The sequence below is a fragment of the Ascaphus truei genome, chromosome 9, assembly GCF_040206685.1.
Source record: "Ascaphus truei isolate aAscTru1 chromosome 9, aAscTru1.hap1, whole genome shotgun sequence".
In the NCBI taxonomy this organism is placed as follows: Eukaryota; Metazoa; Chordata; class Amphibia; order Anura; family Ascaphidae; genus Ascaphus; species Ascaphus truei.
This window is the reverse complement of record NC_134491.1, coordinates 61,284,304-61,304,370: the sequence shown is the minus strand read 5'-3', so window position 1 is coordinate 61,304,370 and position 20,067 is coordinate 61,284,304. Positions and strand designations below refer to the sequence as shown.

At 43.5% G+C, this 20,067-nt stretch overlaps 1 protein-coding gene across 2 annotated transcripts in view; it reads left to right on the top strand.

Moving 5' to 3' along the window:
• CD34 (CD34 molecule) overlaps positions 1–17,912 on the top strand; it is a 36,556-nt gene extending 18,644 nt beyond the window's left edge. For both annotated transcript variants that reach the window (XM_075615226.1, XM_075615227.1), the window contains 4 exons: positions 4,743–4,890; positions 7,163–7,206; positions 11,549–11,707; positions 14,944–17,912. In XM_075615226.1, coding sequence (XP_075471341.1) covers positions 4,743–4,890; positions 7,163–7,206; positions 11,549–11,707; positions 14,944–15,138 — 546 coding nt within the window. In that variant the 3' untranslated portion in view covers positions 15,139–17,912. The remainder of the gene's footprint in view (positions 1–4,742; positions 4,891–7,162; positions 7,207–11,548; positions 11,708–14,943) is intronic.
• The last annotated feature ends 2,155 nt before the right edge of the window (positions 17,913–20,067 follow it).

The window sequence follows — 20,067 nt, the reverse complement described above, 5'->3', positions numbered from 1 at the left end:
ATTAACGTACGCAATGGGACCGGAGTATGTATGTAACTATGTAACACAGGCATACCCCGCATTAACGTACGCAATGGGACCGGAGCATGTATGTAAAGCGAAAATGTACTTAAAGTGAAGCACTCCCTTTTTTCACTTGGGTAGAGGTCGGGAGCCGGTATTGCTGTTCAGGACGCGCCTGTGTCCTACTCACAGGCGCATGCGCCAGCTGCCGTTTTCCAATTGGGCGAGGGGAACCCGCGCGTCACACAACCACGGCGGTCTGTAGGGCTGAACAAGTGTCCGTACTTGCGAAGCGAGCGTACGGACACAGGGGAACGGTGCCAGTGTAAATATCTCCGTACTCGCGAGCGTCCGTAAAGTGAAGGTCCGCATAGCGGGGTTTGTCTGTATATAACCACTCCCTATAATTCCCCCAATTACTCCATATATAACCATTCCCCATAACTCCTATTGCTCCATATAACCAAAAAGTGTAGCCTGGTGATTAAAAAAAGAATTCATATTAGTGCAAGGTGAAAATAACACTATTTTTCTCCAAAAATTGCCTTGGTACATAGCTCCAAGTGTATTAATGTACATTCCCAAGTGCATCAGCTTGAGGAGTGTGTTAGAGGCAATGCACACATTACACTGGGATGGACTTCTTTGTCATGGGCTCAGATCTACAAGGCTCTGTTAAGTCCCTTACTGAGGCGTTAACCCAACTTAACATCACGTTAACACTAACAGTGTATCTTCAAAGGACGATAGCATAACATTACGCCATGTTTTCTCCCAAAAAGAGCATAGCGTTACCTATAACGGACGTGCACATTATATGCAACCGACGTGTTATCAGCACATTGCACATCCACTAAAGTCCATGAAGGTTAACGTGTTATTCCCCCCAAAAATTCCCTCTCCTCCCTTATTCAACTCGAGCTAAAGACCTATTTCCGGATCAGAGTCACGTTAAGGCGTGCTTATCACGTTATTGGCAGTTAACGCAACAATAACAGGGATGTTACGCCTATGTTAATAAGCTCAATAAAGCATGTTCATTTTGCATATAATTTGATTGGAGGGCACCATATTTACGTCCATTCCTGTTTTAGGTAAGACCATTATAAGCCCTGATTGAACTGAGCTTGGTGGATCTGTGCGCAATTTATTCTCATTGCAACAAAACACCCCCCTCCCCCCCTCTCCCAGGCCTGAAAATTGTGCTAACCCATCTCTGGAAAATTGTAAGTTCGACGCTTCTTATACATGTCACATCTTCAAGTAGAAAGGTGCAGCCTGCAGTGCGTCAAAACAAACACTTCCCTCTGGTTTTCCGCACACGGCTCCTTGAGAGGATGCTAAGAACGTTTCACAAATAAATGGAATAAATATTCCCTGACGGGCCGGTACTGCCTGTTTCCTAGCATTGTTCTGCAAATTACACAGGGACACGGAGGGAAGCCTCAGACCCCGTTAGGAAACACAACAACATTCCTTTGCTTTTATCCAGTTACGTGCCGCACCTAACGAGGTGGACACCAAGTCCCATTTATTTTGGGTGCAGAGCAAAACACTTTTAATGCAGCATTTTCACACCGCAGGTACGATCGTGCTCACGTTTATGAGAATAAGGAGTTTCCAGGTCATATTCTGGGCTTCTGAGAAAGATGCTACAATGTAGAAGTTCACTAAACGTCAACAAAAGTCAACATATTGCTGACAGATCATGGGACAGATGTACTAAGCAGTGCTAGGCAATAGGACATTGTCCGGTGACAATAGACACCCTAATTAAATGGTCGATAAGGTGTCTCCAAAAAACTGCTGCGGTATATTGATGTTTCTATATAAACAAGACAATGTATTAACAATAAAATAGGGTGTGTGTGTGTGTATGTGTATATATATATATATATTCACTGTATGTGCACAATCTTTTATTGCTGATCCATTGTCTTGTTCCAGTGAAAAGTTTGCTTCCTCCCAATCATAAATCGCTGCTTTCGTTTTCTTTAAGCTTTTCTTATCTTCAATAGAGTGCTTTACCATATCAAAGTAACATTGGGTTCCATCAGTACTGATATATTTGCAGATTGTTTTACACTGCTCTGCATATACAGTTCTTCTTCTTGCATCTGGTGAGTGTTTCATTCCTGTTGTTTCCTCAGTAACTGCTTTGTTTCCTCTGATATTTTCTGATCCTGCTTTTCGTTAGCGACTCCTCCAGTATTTTCTGCGCTTTCAACTACAATCTTAAGAAGTTCTTCATAATTGTTCGTTAAAGTACCCCCATGCATTTCATGCAAGCTGCAGTGATTTTTCAGTTCCAGTTGAAATGCTTTGCGGATATTCTTGAGGTTCTTGATGTTGAGGTTCTTGATTGTTTTTTTCTTCTTTTGAATCAGTTTTCTTCTTTCCGTCTTCCCATTCAGATGTAATCGGCAGCGAGCCAGTCGATGATCACTCAAAACAGTTTAGGACTGTGCAGTCTTCAATCAGGTGTTTCTTCTTTGCTAGGATATAGCCCATGTCATTCTTCCATTGGGTCCCCTTCATGTCCATTCTTTATTCCATTGGGTCCCCTTCATGTCCATTCTTTATTCCATTGGGTCCCCTTCATGTCCATTTTCTGGATTCTTCTTAAAGAACTCATTCATTGACGTTTTCACATTCCGCAAATTCCACCAATCTGTCTCTTTGAATTGAGGTTTGAATTACAGCTGTGTTTAACCTCCGGGGAGTCTTAGCAACCTCTGCCATCATGCCTTCTTCCTAAACGCTGTTAAAACCAGAGTAAATCTCACCTCCACAGAACAAGGGCCATTGCTTTTTCGGTGTCTTCCATACTTGTGGATTGAGGCCTTACTTGCCTTGCCGACCTCATTTGAATGTTAGTGTAACCCCTCTCTTTTTAATATACCTCAGACTATACGCCTGATGCTGAGGCAGGGGCCTAAGTCCATATACCTTGGTTAGCTACCACACGTGTGTGGGGCTAGTAAAGGGGACACAACACTCGGATGTATGTAACAGGTTTATGTATATGAAATATATATAGCAAACAGGCTAACAGTAACCCTGTCATCCTTATGAATAGGATCCCCACATTCAAGCCACAGTACAAATTATATAATTACAGTTCACCTAAGCACTACCCATGTGTGGGTGTGATAGTCAACATAATAGGCGTCCCAATCCTGAGTGATCAGGCCTATATTTGTAGTAGTGGTAACCCGATGGAGCTCATGTATTGTCAATGTGGGTTGTACTTCGCAAAGGTTTGTATTGTGGTACCACTATTCCTCTGACCCATCAGGGGATCCCCTTTATCAGCATTGTATCTCTCTTCGGCTCTGCTCTCAGCAGCTGGACTCTCCGTCGATCAGCTCTCCAGTCTCCACGCGGGACATGTCCAGGTCCCATTTCACAGGAGACTCTGGATCAAGCCACACTCTCCCAGCTCCGTGCAGATCTGCCCACTGTCATGGCCGCCCCAGTATTAAAGCTTACTCTCCCTCATAGTGCCTCCTCCGTCACAAGCCTTGCTACTGGGTTATCACAAGTCCATGGAGAGGGACCTGCAATTGGGCAGTGTACATGTGTTGCTTGGCATACACAGGGGGCTACATTAGCAAGTACCTTTCCCACTATAGCGTGTATATTGCTTAAGCTTTCATAGTATGGTTGAACCTACCAGGACAAGTGCTACTATACATCATCTTGTACACCTGTTGTCACCTTCTTACCACTATAAGGCAGTGAGACAAGTATTTGAGGGGGAATTCAATGAGTGCTTACCACAAGGCCCTTCCTGCATCTCAGTGCCCAAATATATGTTTAACCGCCCTGTTAGCACCATCACCTATCCTTATTACTTGAAGTCAGGGCCATCAACAGGGGGTAGAGCCAGGAAAAGTGTCCCGGGCCCCACGGCTGCAGAGGGCCAGCGCAGGAAGTTGGGCACAGTCAGGTCCAACTTCTGCGTCCAGCTTCCAGGTCCCTGCTTGCTGCCAGCCTCGTCTATCCTCAGCTGTTGTGGGCCCTTCTCTGTTAGGCCGGGCCTCTCTCCCGTCGGTGCTCTCTGGAAGCTAAGCACGACTTAGGGCCCAGATTCTGGAGCACACCGGCAGCAGAGAGGCTCAGCCTTACAGAGAGGGAGGCCCGTCAGGAGCTGGGGCACCAGGGGCCTCAGACCACCCAAAGATAGGTGTGTGATGTATTTTGTATTTAGTAGTGTGTGTGTGTGGGGGGGGTGAATTGTATTGTGTGTGTGGAGGTATTGTATTTTGGGGGGGTATTTTATTGTATTTTGGGTGGGGGGTAAAGTGGGTGGGATTGTACGGGTATCGGGGGTAATTTTTGTGTGTGTGGAGGGGGAATGAATGTGGGGGGGTAATTAAGTTATAACAGAGGGAGGGAGTGTGAAAGGAGAGAAGGGGTAGAAGAGGAAGGGGGGGAAGGAGTGAGAGGGGGGAAGAGTGACAGAGGGGGGGGAAGAGAAATACATAAGGAGAGGGGGGCTTGCGAGGAGGTGTGAGGGAGGGAATAGAGGTGGAGGCTCATCAGAAGGTGGGAAAGGGGGGTTTGCAAGGCCACCAACATGGGGGGGAGGGGGCACCAGTCGAAGCTCTAGTCCTGAGGAAATCTGTCTGCGTCCCTGCTTGAAGTATTTATTTAATGAGGAATTGTGGTTTCCTCTGTAGTGGGACTTTATTATGTATTCCATATATCTATCTATATATTTATTTTTCCTGCAGGAACAATTGAGAGATGGAAAGGAGAATAAGCTGAAAGAAATTCTGTGTGATGCCTTTGGCACAAACATCACCAGCTGTAACTTAACCCTGTCTTCATCAGAAGCGAATCCTAAACTGATCCTCCTCATTTCACCTCCTTTAAGCCAAGGTAAGGAACACACCCTATCACAAACGCCCTTAAAGGGTAATGCAAAACCTGGGCATCTTTTGGGTGGCTAGGAATTAACCCTTAGAACATTGGCAATCCCTTCTAGGCAAAAAGTGTATTAACGACAGTGACATGTTTGTTCTTTTTAAATATCGTTTTATTGAGGAATTGATACATGGAACACACAAAATATACGTTACCAGCACAGTATATTACAAACAATCACATTGGTATCCAGATATGCATGCAGTTCCTTTAGAAACATACAGTGTAATTGCTGTGTGACATTTTAAAGTTGTTAAATGATCTTTTCTTCTATTTTCTATTTTAACACTGACATTTCTAACCAGATAAACTATTAAATGTTGACTATACAGTTAACAAAACAGGAGGGGTGAAGGAGGTAAAAGCGAATAAACACCTGGAAATCAGCTAACTAAGAATATAAGTAAAGAGAATTGAGATTAATAGGGCTATTATTAATAAGAAATATTATTAGAAAGCCATGTTTGTTTCCCGATTCTTGCATTAGTCTCTAGTTCTTTTGGCATAACCATAATACTGTGTCACAAAGCAAGTTCAGCCACTATAACTGAACATACAGTAGGCAGAGGGATGTAATTCTGGGCAAGAATAAGTTCCTATAAAATTCATCCCTCTGTAATTATATCCTGTTATACACTCCAGGATATAAAAGTAAGATTACATGGAAACCATTAGGATCCTTTTAACTTACACATTTCTACGTTAACTCCAGGATTTAAAGAGGCAATCCTGTAATGAACGTTTTGGCGAATTTGTTTTATTTTTTAGCATAGGATTGAAGCAGGGGGTCTCCAGAGCTGAACCCCGCTAATTTTAGCTCCGGGAACCTGCTGCTTCTGGTGATACTTACCTCCGTAGGATGTACCGTTAGCCGCTCTGCTCGGCTAGCAAGGTTCGTGTGATGGAGACGTTTCAAAGCTCCCGCGCCCTGAGGGCCAATAGGACGCTGTGATGTCATCAGATTCCTATTGTCCCGTGTGACGCGGGAGCATTAAACTCCAGCTATCCCAGCCAGAGCTGCTACAGACACTCTACAGTTGTTGGGAAAAGAAAGTACGCCCTCTGTGAATTCCATTCTATGGTGTTACATATCAGGATAATAATAACAATCATCTGTTCCTTAGCGGGTCTAAAAATAGGTAAATACAACCTCAGGTGAACAACAACACATGACATATTACACCGTGTGTGTGTGTGTGTGTGTGTGTGTGTACACATGACATATTACACCGTGTGTGTGTGTGTGTGTGTGTACACATGACATATTACACCGTGTCATGATTTATTTAACAAAAATAAATCCAAAATGGAGAAGCTATGTGTGAAAAACTAAGTACACCTTATGATTCAATAGCTTGTAGAACCACCTTTAGCAGCAATAACTTGAAGTAATCGGTTTCTGTATGAGTTTATCAGTGAACGATGCATTTTATTTACCCAAATATGACCCATAAAGGTGTTTTTAAATCAAGTTAGTTTGAAAACATGATTAGCTGAGACTTGGGCGGGCTCTGATTTCCTCTGCCTTTTGTCTGATGTCACTGTGTGTTCAACATGAGTTTGCACAGGCAACGTCCCGCTCAGCTGTTCTCTGACCAGGCTTGCATTTTTAAGATGTAGAAAATAAGTATAGGATATTTATGTCGCGGTAAATTTGGCTGATTTTATTGATGCTAAGAAATTTTTAAAAACTATTGGCTACTGATGCACAGGTTAATTAAAAAAAAAAACTATTTAATAGTGTGAGAATATGCCAAATCGTTCACAGATTGTCTATGTACTGAACCTCCCGAAAAAACCCTTTCCTGAATTCCACACACTGTAAAATGGTGCCAAGAGTTAAGTTTTATTGTGAATGTGAGATTTAAGCAAATTGAATGGCAAATACAAATTTACTGCTAATTAAAATATTCATACATGACCATAATGACCAGTCAAAGGTTTGACTCTCATGCACCCCACGACCACTACGCGGAGCGCTTTGTAGCATGGGTTCTCAACTCCAGCCAAGACCCCCCCCCCCCAACAGGTCAGGATATCCCTGCTTCAGCACAGGTTGCTCAATCAGTGGCTCAGTCAAAGGCTGCACCACTGATTGAGCCATGTGTGCTGAAGCAGGGATATCCTGAAAACCTGACCTGTTAGGGAGGGGTCGAAGACTGGAGTTGAGCACCCCTGCTTTATACACTTTTCTTAAATGCATTATTTTGTGTTTTAAACATTTTAGAAGCGACAGCAAAGCTGGAAACACAACGGAAAAAGCTTAAAGAGGTAAATATGTTTCAGTTAAGTCAACTCCTTTACCTTGTGTGAATAGCAAAAAGACAGCACAGAGTGATATTTGTTTTTAAAAAGGCATTTTTCTTAGTCGGGCATACAGGATGCTAGAGGATGAATAAAAATAAAGGTGTAATTTATTCCCCAAAAAAGATGTTGAGAATGCCACAGTTCACAGAGACCTGTGAGGTTTGCAAAGCCCTGTACACATGAAGAGACCTGTGAGGTTGCGAAAGTTCTGTACATACAGTATGAAGAGACGTGAGGTATGGAAAGCTCTGTACTTGTGAAGTAGAGACCTGTGAGGTTTGCAAAGCTCTGTACACATGAAGAAGAGACCAGTGAGGTTTGGAAAGCACTGTACACATGAAGAAAACACCTTGCAGTTCAGACCCCTTTAAGAAAAGAGGTAATTTCTATAAAAATGAAGTCAAGCTGGAGTGCTAGATACACGGAGTGGCATGCTAACGGAGAAGGTTGAGGGCGAAAACAGTATGGGAGTTTAGAAAGCCAGTAAGTGCAACTCCAAGGGTTAGAACCATGAAAGTGAAACTAGTACTCATGATTGGATTTCAACATTACAGCAACTCGGAAAAACAGACTAATTAGAGTTTGTTCTTATCTGAAACATTCTTTATACTAGTCATTGTTACAATGTATACACAGCTGTTGAGCATACGTTTTAAAAGACCATAGAGGCTCCACCTTCTCCTTCTCAGGTTCACGAGCAAAAACAATTATGAATTATTTTGATATTGGTCCAATAAAAGTTGCCAAGATTTCTCCCAGACCGAAATCAGCTAATGGGTTAGAGGGCATAAAAATAAGCTCCCCCGCCTCCATTGTTAGGGACCTGTTGGGGAATGTTTTTCGGTAAGGGTCTCACAGCAATCTTCTGGACTATATCCTGAGAATAACTTCCTTCCTTCGGTGTGAACCCAAAAACTCTTCCAGCAGATGTAGAACTTGCAAACATCTAGTCATATCTGTTCAGTGTCCACGGCAAGAATAACATACCAAGAGTCACTCATTGACAGGGAATCTGGCCCAATTTGCTCCGTGGGCAACTTATTCTGACTCTGTTCTATAGGATTTAAGACATGGTGACAGAAGAAGGTATTACAATAGAAACTTCCATTTGGTCTACAGTATGTTATGATATCATGGATGGCTTAATGTACTGTACATAACTAAATAATAATGGGGAGAATATTTAAGGTATCACTGTCTCCCAGCTGCAACCCTAAGTGCAAATAAAAAAACACTAGATTTATCAAAGGAAAAAGTCCTATTGAAAGTAATAGGATTTTTTTCATTTCCAATTCCTTTGTTACTCCAGTAAATGATAAGCAGACGTCTCCCTGGATGAATCGTTTGCTGAATAGTCTTTATATTTGCTTTCTAAAAAAATATATATATTCTTTACTTGTCCCCTTAGATTCCAAAGGCGTTACCAACGCATAGCAAAGCACCCTGGCCTAGAGAGGTAGTACGTTTCCCATTTAACCTCCCATATAACAATTCTGCTTATGGTCACAAGTTCCTGCTTTCTCAGTTGAAATTTCACACTCCTGATCTGCATTAGAGGCTCAGTGTGACCTGTTTTAATAACTCGATATATTGATGGATCCACCCAACAAATTTGGCTGAAACTCGGGAGCACACGATGCATGCAAGCTCCCAGATAAACAGAGCAAGGGTACATAGTAACAAGAGTAATAAAGTCCTCTTAGTGAAAACCTTCCCATGAAAATCTGTTAGCAATTTGCATTGGCTCGGATGTAGCAAGGACTTGCATAAGTTTAGTTGAAGCATTCAAGAGCCGGAATTGGTGACATCCTACAGATGGAGCAAGTATCCGAGTTCCCTTACATACCCCAACATACCCAGGCATGCGTCAAATGTAACAGTTTTCACCGGATTCAATGGCAATGTTGTTGCAAATGACAGCAATATGTCTAGCATAGCTCAAAAAAGGGAATAGCAAAGATGGCTATACCTGCTTGTCATAAAAGAAGTATCGACATTAGATATACTGTATTGAGATTCCTTACAAGCTCGTCTGGGTTCTTCACAAATCGGCATCTTTTCCCTAAATGTTGCACTGTTAAGCACAAGGTGAAGTAGAAGGAAGAATGGGACAGGTGTTGGGGCCTATGTACTGAGCGTCACCAATGGCTTTTTTGGCGTAATATTAGTGCATGTCAACCTCAATCGCACTCGTGTGCGCCTACGTACTTAGCTCAGATATCTCCATCTGTGCCCCCAAAAATAAGGTATGTGTTTTTGGCGCATAGAAATGGACAGATATAAATGGTATGTACTAAAAAAAAAGACTGTATATATATCTGTGTGCCACAAAATCAATTAAATGTGTGTCAAAATCCAAGTTCAAACTTGTTGTAAACCCTAAAGTCTGTGTTAGTGCAGAATTTGCGTTGATTTCCCTTCTAACCTAATTAGATTGTAAGCTCTTCGGATCAGGGACTCCTTTTCCTAAATGTTACTTTTATGCCTGAAGCACTTCTTCCCATTATGTGTTATTTATATTATTTGTTATTTATATGACTGTCACATGTATTACTGCTGTGACGCACAATGTACATTAATGGCGCTATATAAAGATATACATGCATACATACATTCTAACCCTAACTGTAACAGAACCATCAACAAATTAACATCTCCGTGGTATGCCTGTCTGAGTTGATTAGACACAACACCTCTCTTAATTTGTATAGTCAAGTGATTTTGTTAGAATATTTAAATCAGTCTATATTGGCGGTTCTATATGGCTGTGTCACATATGAAGTGTCCGTGGAGTTAAAATTGGAGGTGAAGAATGCAAGAGGAACTGGACTCTGCACTTTGTCAACAGCTCTTCAACTGTGAGAACTTGGCTTTCTAAATGCTCTGACAATTTCTACAGATGTAAAGGCTAACTTTCTAAGCTGCTGTTTAACCTTCACTGCTACACTGCCCTGCCAGGCCTGATTTATACTCCTGCTCTTTCCTACTCCTCCCATCCTCCACTACCTGGGAACTCTCTCCCCCTACCTCTCTCCCTGCATCTCATTGTGCCTCCCTATTGTTTTTTCTGTTTGCCATTTCCTCACTCCTTTGTAAACATTTCTGTTCTCTTCAACTTCCCTATTCTCCTCCTTCTATCCACATCTCACCTCATCTCCACCTATCCATGTGCCCATACACTGCACCATTATTTACACACCTCTTTCCCAACAGCTTCTACACTCCTCGATACAAAACACCCCCACAAATCCTTCTTTCCCTCTCCTCCCATCTAATTTAATACTGACCAATCTTAAAACTCTCCTCTTAAATGAAGCATCCCAATAGCCTGGACTCATGGCAACTGTCCCACACCCAGTCACTCCTACCAACTGCACTTAGTCCCTCACCTGCTGTCTCTATAAGTCCCACCCAACATACCACTTAGATTGTAAGCTCTCTGGGGCAGGAATTTCCTTTCCTATTGTCTGACTTTGCTGCGCTTATTGTATTATTAGAATTAATTCCCTGTACTGTATATTTTTTATTTTTAACATTGTATTGAAACATGGGCTCTCTGGAGCTGAACCCCATTAATTTCAGCTGCAGGGACCCCTTGCTTCTGGAGATACTTATCTCTGTAGTAGGCGCTTGGCTAGCAGGGATCAAAATGGCCGCTGTTCACAGCTCCAGCGCCCTGCGGGACCAATAGGAAGTTGTGACATCATCGGTGCGGCTTCCTATTGGCCCATGTGATGGGGGAGCTTTAAAAAGCAGAGAGATACCGGCACCCCCTTCAGAGTTAAGTATCTCTGGAAGTAGGGGGTCCCCCCCGAGCTGAAATGAATGGGGTTCAGCTCCGGAGACCCCCTGCTTCAATCCTATGTAAAAAAAATATCAATGGCTTGAATTTCTCCTTTAAGTTGCTATGTATCAACCCAAAAAATGTATTTGACACAGCACGAATGTTTCACTATATACAGTAGGTTACAAAAAAACAAACATTTCACAGCGTGGCTATAATAAGTAATATTACACTAATAAACAAAAAATACACAATTCTGTTTTCATTTCAATTGCATAAATTAGGTATTCAACACGAGGGTCAAAAATAATTGAAAGAAAAAATGATGCGTCATATGTATGATGTCTTCATATATAGGATGCACGTTTATTGATGCTTTGTGTCACTTGTTAGCACCAAAAATTGACACACAAAAAATGTCAAATCAAATTATAGTCGACAGGTCCCATAATTAAAAAAAAGAAAAAGAAAAAGCAGAACCAGCGAGGGGTTAACTGTGTCTTTCACGTGTTCCTTTTTCAGGCCAATATCGAGATGGAGTTGATGTTTTCCCAACCCCAAACGCAGTCAAAGAAGACGATGATCGCTCTGGTCACCTCTGGGATTCTACTGGCCATTCTGATTCTGGCTGGATACTTTCTGTCCAACAGGCAGAGCTGGAGTCCCGGCAGGCAGAGACTGGTTAGTTCGTACAGCTGGCAGAATGACAAATAGGGTGGCAGGCGGGTGGGGGGGGGGGGGGGGGCAAGAAAAGAAGACACGAAGGGCAGATCTACAAAACAGTGCTAGACCTTAAGGCCCCCTTATGGAACATTCATTTGAAGCTGCAGTTCCTCTTAGGACCGACATGAGCCATGTGACGGTGGCAGTGACATGGTAAACCCTTTGGGTGGCCCCAGAAGTAACCGCCCCAGGGGCCCCAGTGACATAGCGTGAACTTTTTCTACGGAGCGCAGAGTGTGATCTGGACCTCTTCCGTTTCCGGATTGAGTAACGGCGGCGTGCTGGAAGGGCTGTGGCACCCAAAGCGTTAAGGAGATAAATCTGGTTGATGGACACATATACATATTTTTTTTGAAAATTTTTTTTTAACAGTCACTGACGCCTTTTTTTTTTTTTTTTAACGTTAGTTTGCAAACATGGGGCAGATTTACTAAACGGTGCTAAGCTTTAGCTTTCATGTGAATTGAGCCCAGGTAAAGCTTAACACCGTTTAGTGAATCTGGGATGTGCCGAGCTGAAGCTCGGGAGGGGTTTAATTTGCTCTGCCTTTTATGTCACATCCTCATGTGCTCAACAGGAGTTTGCACAGGTAAAGCCCCCTCGTTCCTCCCTGCTACGTTTTATTGGCTCCAACAAGGAGGGCTAGAGAATGAGTAAACACTTGATTGACAGGTGTCCCCACCACCCCTCTCAGAGGACTAGAGTACAAGAAAATGTGTCTTAATTCCCAAAGAAACCAAAATTATTGAAATGGTTCAAGCCTGATTACAAAGGCAGACGGTGACGTCGTTTTCAAGGTTCGTTTTTTTTTGCAAACTAACAGGGATTGCACCTTTGAATGGTTCCAACACTCCTTACTACCTAGCACTGTTTAGTAGACATTCCCCTAAATCTCTGTAGCACAGTATCACGGCATAGGCAACACTTTGAAATCATATCAATAGATGCGAAAGGGTTCTGGTGCCCGTTATCTAGCGGTGACATTTGGTCAGGGTCGTTTTGCCGCGACCGAGACGCTTCTGGCATTTTGCCACTCACCTCACTGCGGAGACATCTCTCTGCCACCCGTTTCCACACCAAAGTAAGCCCTTTACCCTGAAACCCCCCCTAATACTAACGCTACCCCCTACCCTAAAAACCTTAACCCCTTACCCTAAGACAGCGGTGCGCAAACTGGGGGGCGCTAGATTTTCTGGGGGGTGGCGCAGCAGTTAAAGAGGTCCCACGCTCTCCCCCAGGCATTTAAATGAAATGCCGGGGGACTGCGCGAGGCCTCCATAATACACTTACCTTCGCTTCCAGCGACGCTTCGTCCTGGTAACCTGGCATCAAATGACGCCGCGGGGTCAAGTGACATCAAGTTACCATGGCGACATGACTCCACGCATCATTTGACAACGGGGTCGGGCAGGGGGGGACGCAAGGCGCCGAGGAGAGCAGGCAGGGGTGTGCACGAGGAAAAGTTTGCGCACCCCTGCCATAATCCATTACCCTAAAACCCTAACCCTAAAACACTTATCCTTAACCCCCTACCCTAACCTCTAAAACCCCTTAAGTTAACTGGCACTTATTGGCGAAATGGTGGCTGAGTGTCCAGCGTCAAAGGGTCCCCCGGCAGCGGCAAAAAATGGCCGCGATCACGTGTCCGATTCCGATACCTAGCAGGTCTGTCCCTATTGCTACCTGGCAGATACAATTCCAGGCGTCATTCTCCCACTGTACTATATGTTGTTGGGAATAATCAGCGGGTGGTCCCGGTAGCACAGAAATGATGAACCCGATCAGAGGAAAGGATGAATATTGTGCTAGCCCACAACGGAGGATAAAGTAAGACAGTATTAATACAAGGTTACTGGGAATAATGGCGCTGTTTCCATTACTTGCGTTTTGGTTTTGCCAATCCCCCCTCCTTTTTATGGGCAGCAGGAGGTCCCCAGAGATGAAACGTGGGATTTTCAGCTCCGGGGACCCCCTGGCTCCCGAGATACTCACTGCTGAAGGTGGCGCTGGTACTGTCCCCTCCAGGGGGAACCATGGAGGTATAAATCTCCTGCGGTCCAATAGGAAGACCCAAGATCATCCATCGGGGGGGGGGGGGGGGGCGGGGGGCGTGTGTTAAGGAAGTAGCAGCGACACCGTTCCCGGTAAGTATGCCTGGAGCCAGGGGAGCTGAAATTAACACTACTCAGGCCCCAGAAGCTACAAATCATTTTATACCAAATACACATTTACAGTATAGCACAGGGGTGGGAAACTCCAGTCCTTAAGGGCCACCAACAGGTCAGGTTATCCCTGCTTCAGCACAGGTGGTTCTTCTACTGAGCCACTGATTAAGCCACCTGTGCTGAAGCAGGGATATCCTTAAAACCTGGCCTGTTGAGGACTGGAGTTGCTCACCCCTGGTACAGCAACGAGTGCACATTGTGTAGGAGGTTAATTATTCCCTTGATATAACCGTGTGCCCGTTATGAGAAACACTACATGCTACTTAGTTTCTATAAATACTCTGTGGTTTATGTAACGGATAATAAAAAGAAAATAGAATGAAACCCTTGTTGTGTGCACTGTTCCTCATAAGTCTTCTTTGCGTGTACGGTGCCTCTGCTTTCTTGCCCATTGTGTGCTGCGTGTCCTGAATGCTGAATGATTGCATGTGAAGAAAACATAATGCATGTCTGTAGCCGAATATAAAGCCGCTGTATATGTACTTGGCACTTCCTACTGGCGGCCATTTTTAAAAGTCCCGGAAAAAAAAAAAATTCACAAATCCATATCCATTCTTTTTAAAATTAAAACTTTGTGTTTTATTGGATTTTCAAAGACAAAAACAAAAAATGGGAATATACATTTAGGAGGAATGGCGGAAAGGGGGGGGGGTAGTTACGTGGGTACAGAAACAAAGCAGGGATTGGGGAGTGGGGTGTAGGGTACAGTTCAGCTTCAGCAAAACAATGACACAGTAGCTATAATATTTTGTACAACCACAGAGCAAATATTTTAAACTGTCGAATCTATATCCATTGTAATCTACCACCAAATGATATGATCAGGGGGGAGTATGAAAGCCAAGGTAGTTTGTGGTAGGTGCGAATTTGTCTTGAAATAGTGAGCAGGATAAAGCTGGAATCTGATTGGTTGAATTGGCTGTGATGTCATCCACACTAACCCTGCTTGCTGTTTGTGTGCCTGTTTAGGGTGAAGACCCGTACTATACAGAAACGGATAGCCGAGGCAACACCCTGGTCTCTGCGTCTGCTCATGGTCAGGCAGAACCACGGGACAAAGCAAATAGAGGAACGCGGGAGAATGGAGCAGGCCAAGCCGTCACCCCGACCGCAACCAACGGGCACTCGAGCAGGCAGCAAGCTGTGTCAGACACCGAACTATAAATAGGGGAAAGGGTGACCCTACAGAACTAGGGGGGTGAAAGAGGGGGCAGGGGTGGAGGACATGGGCTTGCAGTTTGAACTGGTGATGGAGAAAACTCATGTAGTGAGTGATGAGCAAGGGCATAGCCAAGGGGGCTATTTGCTAACGCAGGGGTGCTCAACTCCAGTCCTCAAGACCCGTCAACAGGTCAGGTTTTGAGGATATCGCTGCTTCAGCAAAAGTGGCTCAATCAGTGGCTCAGTCAAAGACTGTGCTGAAGCAGGGGTAGCCTGAAAACCTGACCTGTTGAGGGGTCTTGGGGACCTGTGCTGAAGCAGGGGTAGCCTGACAACCTGACCTCTTGAGGGGTCTTGGGGACTGGAGTTGAGAACCCCAAATTGGGGCAGAACCAAGTCAAATGAATAGGAAGACACAAAACAGCACCAAATTTATCAAAGAAAAGGAATCCCATTGAAAGCAATTAGAAATCCGGTGCTATTCTTTTTACCCAGGTTTTGCAGCCGGAAGACTGGTTACAAAATACTGAATCTCTGACACCTGTCTGATGTCACTGACAATGCGACCCTAAAATCTTGTGTAGAGACAGAAGCAAAAGATCATCACCTGCATGTGGAACGCGCTGATTTTATATAGAGCAAGGATTTCACATATTGTAATGTGTATATATATATATATATTATTATTTTTTTTTTGAGGCAAAAAGTGGCACTGTGTGCTCATTTGCATGTAATTTCCCAGAATCCCTTGCTGCAGTGTAAGTGCTATATGCTGGGTGATAATGGTGAAAGGTGGGGTTGCAGACCTGCCTAAGACATGCAGATGAGCATACAGTTGTATATATATATATATATATATATACATATATATATATATATATATATATACTGTACCGGTATATATATATATAATGTATGTGTGTGTTTTCTTGCTGCATTGTCATACAAACACACCCACATTTACATGTACACATGCACTGCACTGTATATATGGATAAACATACAAACACATTATACATATACATATATACACACATCCAGTTCCATATGTTAAGCTCACCCAGTCCATATAGCACTTGCATGTTTTATCATTTTTTATTGAAGGGTGACTAAAAAAGCTACAAGTAAAAAGAAGTCACTAAAACACAACATTTCTTAATTAATAACCTTTCTTAATAATATTGCGCTGCACCAAAGCCTGTACCTCTTTAACTTTCCCTAATATTTAAATGAGGGTTTTGGACTGGTTACATAATTTGGCCAAAGTATGATAAGCCTGCTTACCTCACCAAAGTAACCACAGTCAGGCAAGTTCTAACTTCTAATTTAATTCTATTTTGATCCTGTTTGAGCTGAATTTCTCCTGCTTTCCTATTTAGTTTTCATGGAGGAAGTCACTGATTTGCAAGCTTAAATATCGTTTCCTTGCCATGAGCGTTAATGTTTTTGCTTTTAGCTTTTTTGGTCCCTCTCCAACAGCACTCCGGTAAAAAGATAAATCTAAACCATTGCAAGTGCTATTTGTGCCAAACATGTGAATCTGGATTTGTGTGTATGTAATGATGGGGACCACCTTCTCATAGTTTAAAGGAGAAAATCATGCGCTTTTTAAATTATTATTATTATTATTTTGACATAGGTTTGAAGAAGGGGGTCTCTGGAACCCCATTCATTTCAGCTCCAGGGACCCCTTGCTTCCCAAGATGCTTACCTCCGTTTGGGGTGCCGGTATCTTGGCAAAGTTTAAAGCTCCCCCATCAGGCGGGCCAATAGGAAGCCGAACTTGATGATGTCACAGCTTCCTATTGGCCCGCAGGGCGCAGGCGCTTTAAAACTCCGCCATTACGTGAACCCTGCTAGCCGAGCGGAGACCGGCACACCCTGCGAAGTGTCTCTGTAAGCAGGGGGCCCCGGAAATGAAATTAATAGAACTAGAAGTAATAAGAAAGGGTTAGTAATTTTGAAATATGGGGTTTTAGTCAATTTTGATGTGTTTTGATCTTGGTTTTTTTGGTGTGTGTCTTCTGCTTATGTGTGTATGTGTGTGTGTATATATATATAAATATATATTTATATATATACTGTATTATGGAAAATATATATTTACATTATGTATACATGCAGTGTGCCATCAAAATGTATTGTATATATGGAATGCCATCAATTAACCAGCTGATGTAATTAGGTGAAAGATGTATAGATCTGAGCTTCAACCCGACCATCAGGAGTGTGAGAGAAAATGCTGCAATCTGAACATTCTACTGACAGGCAGCTGAGAAGAAACTGCACGAGACTCAAAAACACACAAAGAAAACCCCTGATGTCGCATGTAGTGTATGAGGAAGGGCCACTGTATCAACCACCTATTTTGTTCATTTAAAATGCAGTTGTTTTACAAAGCAATGAATGCCTGGTTAATACAGAAATCGCGATTCTAACTTGATTATTTTGATATTTTAAGTCCTTGTCACTTGTTACATTGAAGAGCTTAATAAAGTCGCATGTACAGTAACAGAACAAGACTAGTGAGGGTAGAAACGTGCTCTTAATGGCAGTCGTTACATGTATGTGCTCCGCCGTGTGTGGGAGGCTAAGAAATCCGTCACGCAGCGGGAATTAGAATGTTTCTTACTCTGAACCAAGCCAAACTCTGCGACTTTCATCCTTCATCCGCTTTTATATCACGGAATAAGGGAGGTCGTGGCTGTTTTAATGCCTTGTAGCTCAATAACTATTTTATATTCTGTATAAAAATAAATGTTTTTTGTTGTTTTTTATACAGATGTCTTGGTCAGATATAGTTCAAGGGTCAGTAGGTCAACCAACGTGTCATGGAGCACACAAAGGGCTAAGGGTGATTGACTCTCACTAAGGTAGCCAAAAAAACAGAACAAATGTAGACCCTTTAAATATCAGAGCAGAAACAGTGGTAATAATCTTAGCAAATGGAAGATAAATTGTGTTCCGTGTTAAAGGAGCAATCTAAGCTATCTATTTATTTGTTTACCATAGGTTTCAAGCAGGGGGTCTCCAGAGCTGAACCCCATTAATTTCAGCACCGGGGACCCCCGGCTTCCAGATACATACCTTCAAAGGGGGTGCTGGTATCCCTCTGCTTTTCAAAGAACCCGCGTCACGCGAGCCAGTAGGAAGCCGCATCGAATGACGTCACAGCTTCCTATTGACCCGCAGGGTGCGTAATCAATGCTAGCAGAGCAGCTACCGGCACCTATTATGGAGGTAAGTATCTCTGGAAGTCAGGGCCGGCATGCTAGCTGCACCGAGCCTCGCGATTACAGAGGCCCCAGAGGTCTCCCACACAACAATTAAATTGTATGATGGGGGAGAGTGCGTTACCTCTGTAACTCGTACCTTCTCCCACGGCATCTCGTCTCCTTCTGGTATCTCCCCCTGCATGGTCCCATCATTATAGCTCTGCGACGTACAATAGCAGCGCCTTGCCGTGACAATGGGAACACCCCATGACGTCTCGTGCTACGAAAATGGGACGCCCTGTGCACCACGTTGCCATGACAACAGGATGAAGTATGGCGCCGTGACATCACGTGGCATCCCCTTGCCATGGCGGAGTCATAATGACAGGGCCATACAGGGGGAGATGCCGGGAAGAGATGAGATGGATGATATGCTGCCGGAGAAGGTAAGAACTGAGGCCCCACACGTCACTTTACCGAACCCCCGCAAACATCCCACCCGGCCCTGCTGGAAGCAGAGGGTGAGTGCTGCTGGAATGAATGGGGTTCAGTTTCAGAGACGCCCTGCTGCAATCCTATGGTAAAAAAAATCACAGTCTTGGATTGTCGCTTTAAAATGGATAAGAAGTAACGAGTGACACACTGAGTACATGTCATTACCCAGAATCCCTGGCTGTACTGGAAGAATTGTTTGCCAAGCGATAATGGGGAAAGACAGATTTGCAGGCCTGTCTGAGACTTACAAATGCACCACACGTATATTTATTTGCTATAGAGTAATGTAGGAATTCATTACACTATTACAAATAACTTGTCCTGTTCTGATAAATCTGGAGTCATTTTTCGCATGAAACAAATGAAAATCTAAGGCACTTCTTCCAGCAAAAGGGATTAAAGGTCAATGAGCCACCTGCTATTGTATTTATTGTTTCTAAATGAACGTCCTAGCTAATGATTTCAAGGTCTCAGAAAGCCCTGGGGACGCGGGAGAGGAAAAGCCCATTAAGGTTTCAATTTATTTAACATATTATTGTGTAAATATTAGGCATAAATGTAGGGAAAAGACATTCTCTAAACTTTCTGTAAAAAAAACACACAAAATAGATTTATAACGACAACATTTATTGGCTTTCATTGGCTAGACAGGGGTGCGCCAACTTTTCAGTCTGTGCCCCCTCTCCTTATCTGTTCGCCAGCGTTTTCTGACGTCATGTGACGCCACGTTACCATGACAACGCGACGTCATGTGACGACGCTTTGCCATTGCAAGGCTTCACCAGAAGATGGCAGAGACCAGGTAAGGGACCTACAGGTCTCGAGCGTGCTCCTCCAGCTTTTCATTTAAATGCTTTGGGGAAGAGCGCGGAGCCTAGTTTGCGCACCCTTGCGCTAGATGATGTGCGCTATTGAATATCACTGAAGTTAGTTTTTTTATATATACAGGCATACCCCGCATTAACGTACGCAATGGGACCGGAGCATGTATGTAAAGCGAAAATGTACTTAAAATGAAGCACGACCTTTTCCCCACTTATCGATGCTTGTACTGTACTGCAATCATCATATACGTGCATAACTGATGTAAATAACGCATTTGTAACAGGCTCTATAGTCTCCCCGCTTGCGCACAGCTTCGGTACAGGTAGGGAGCCGGTATTGCTGTTCAGGACGTGCTGACAGGCGCATGCGCGAGCTGCTATTTGCTTATTGGGCGAGA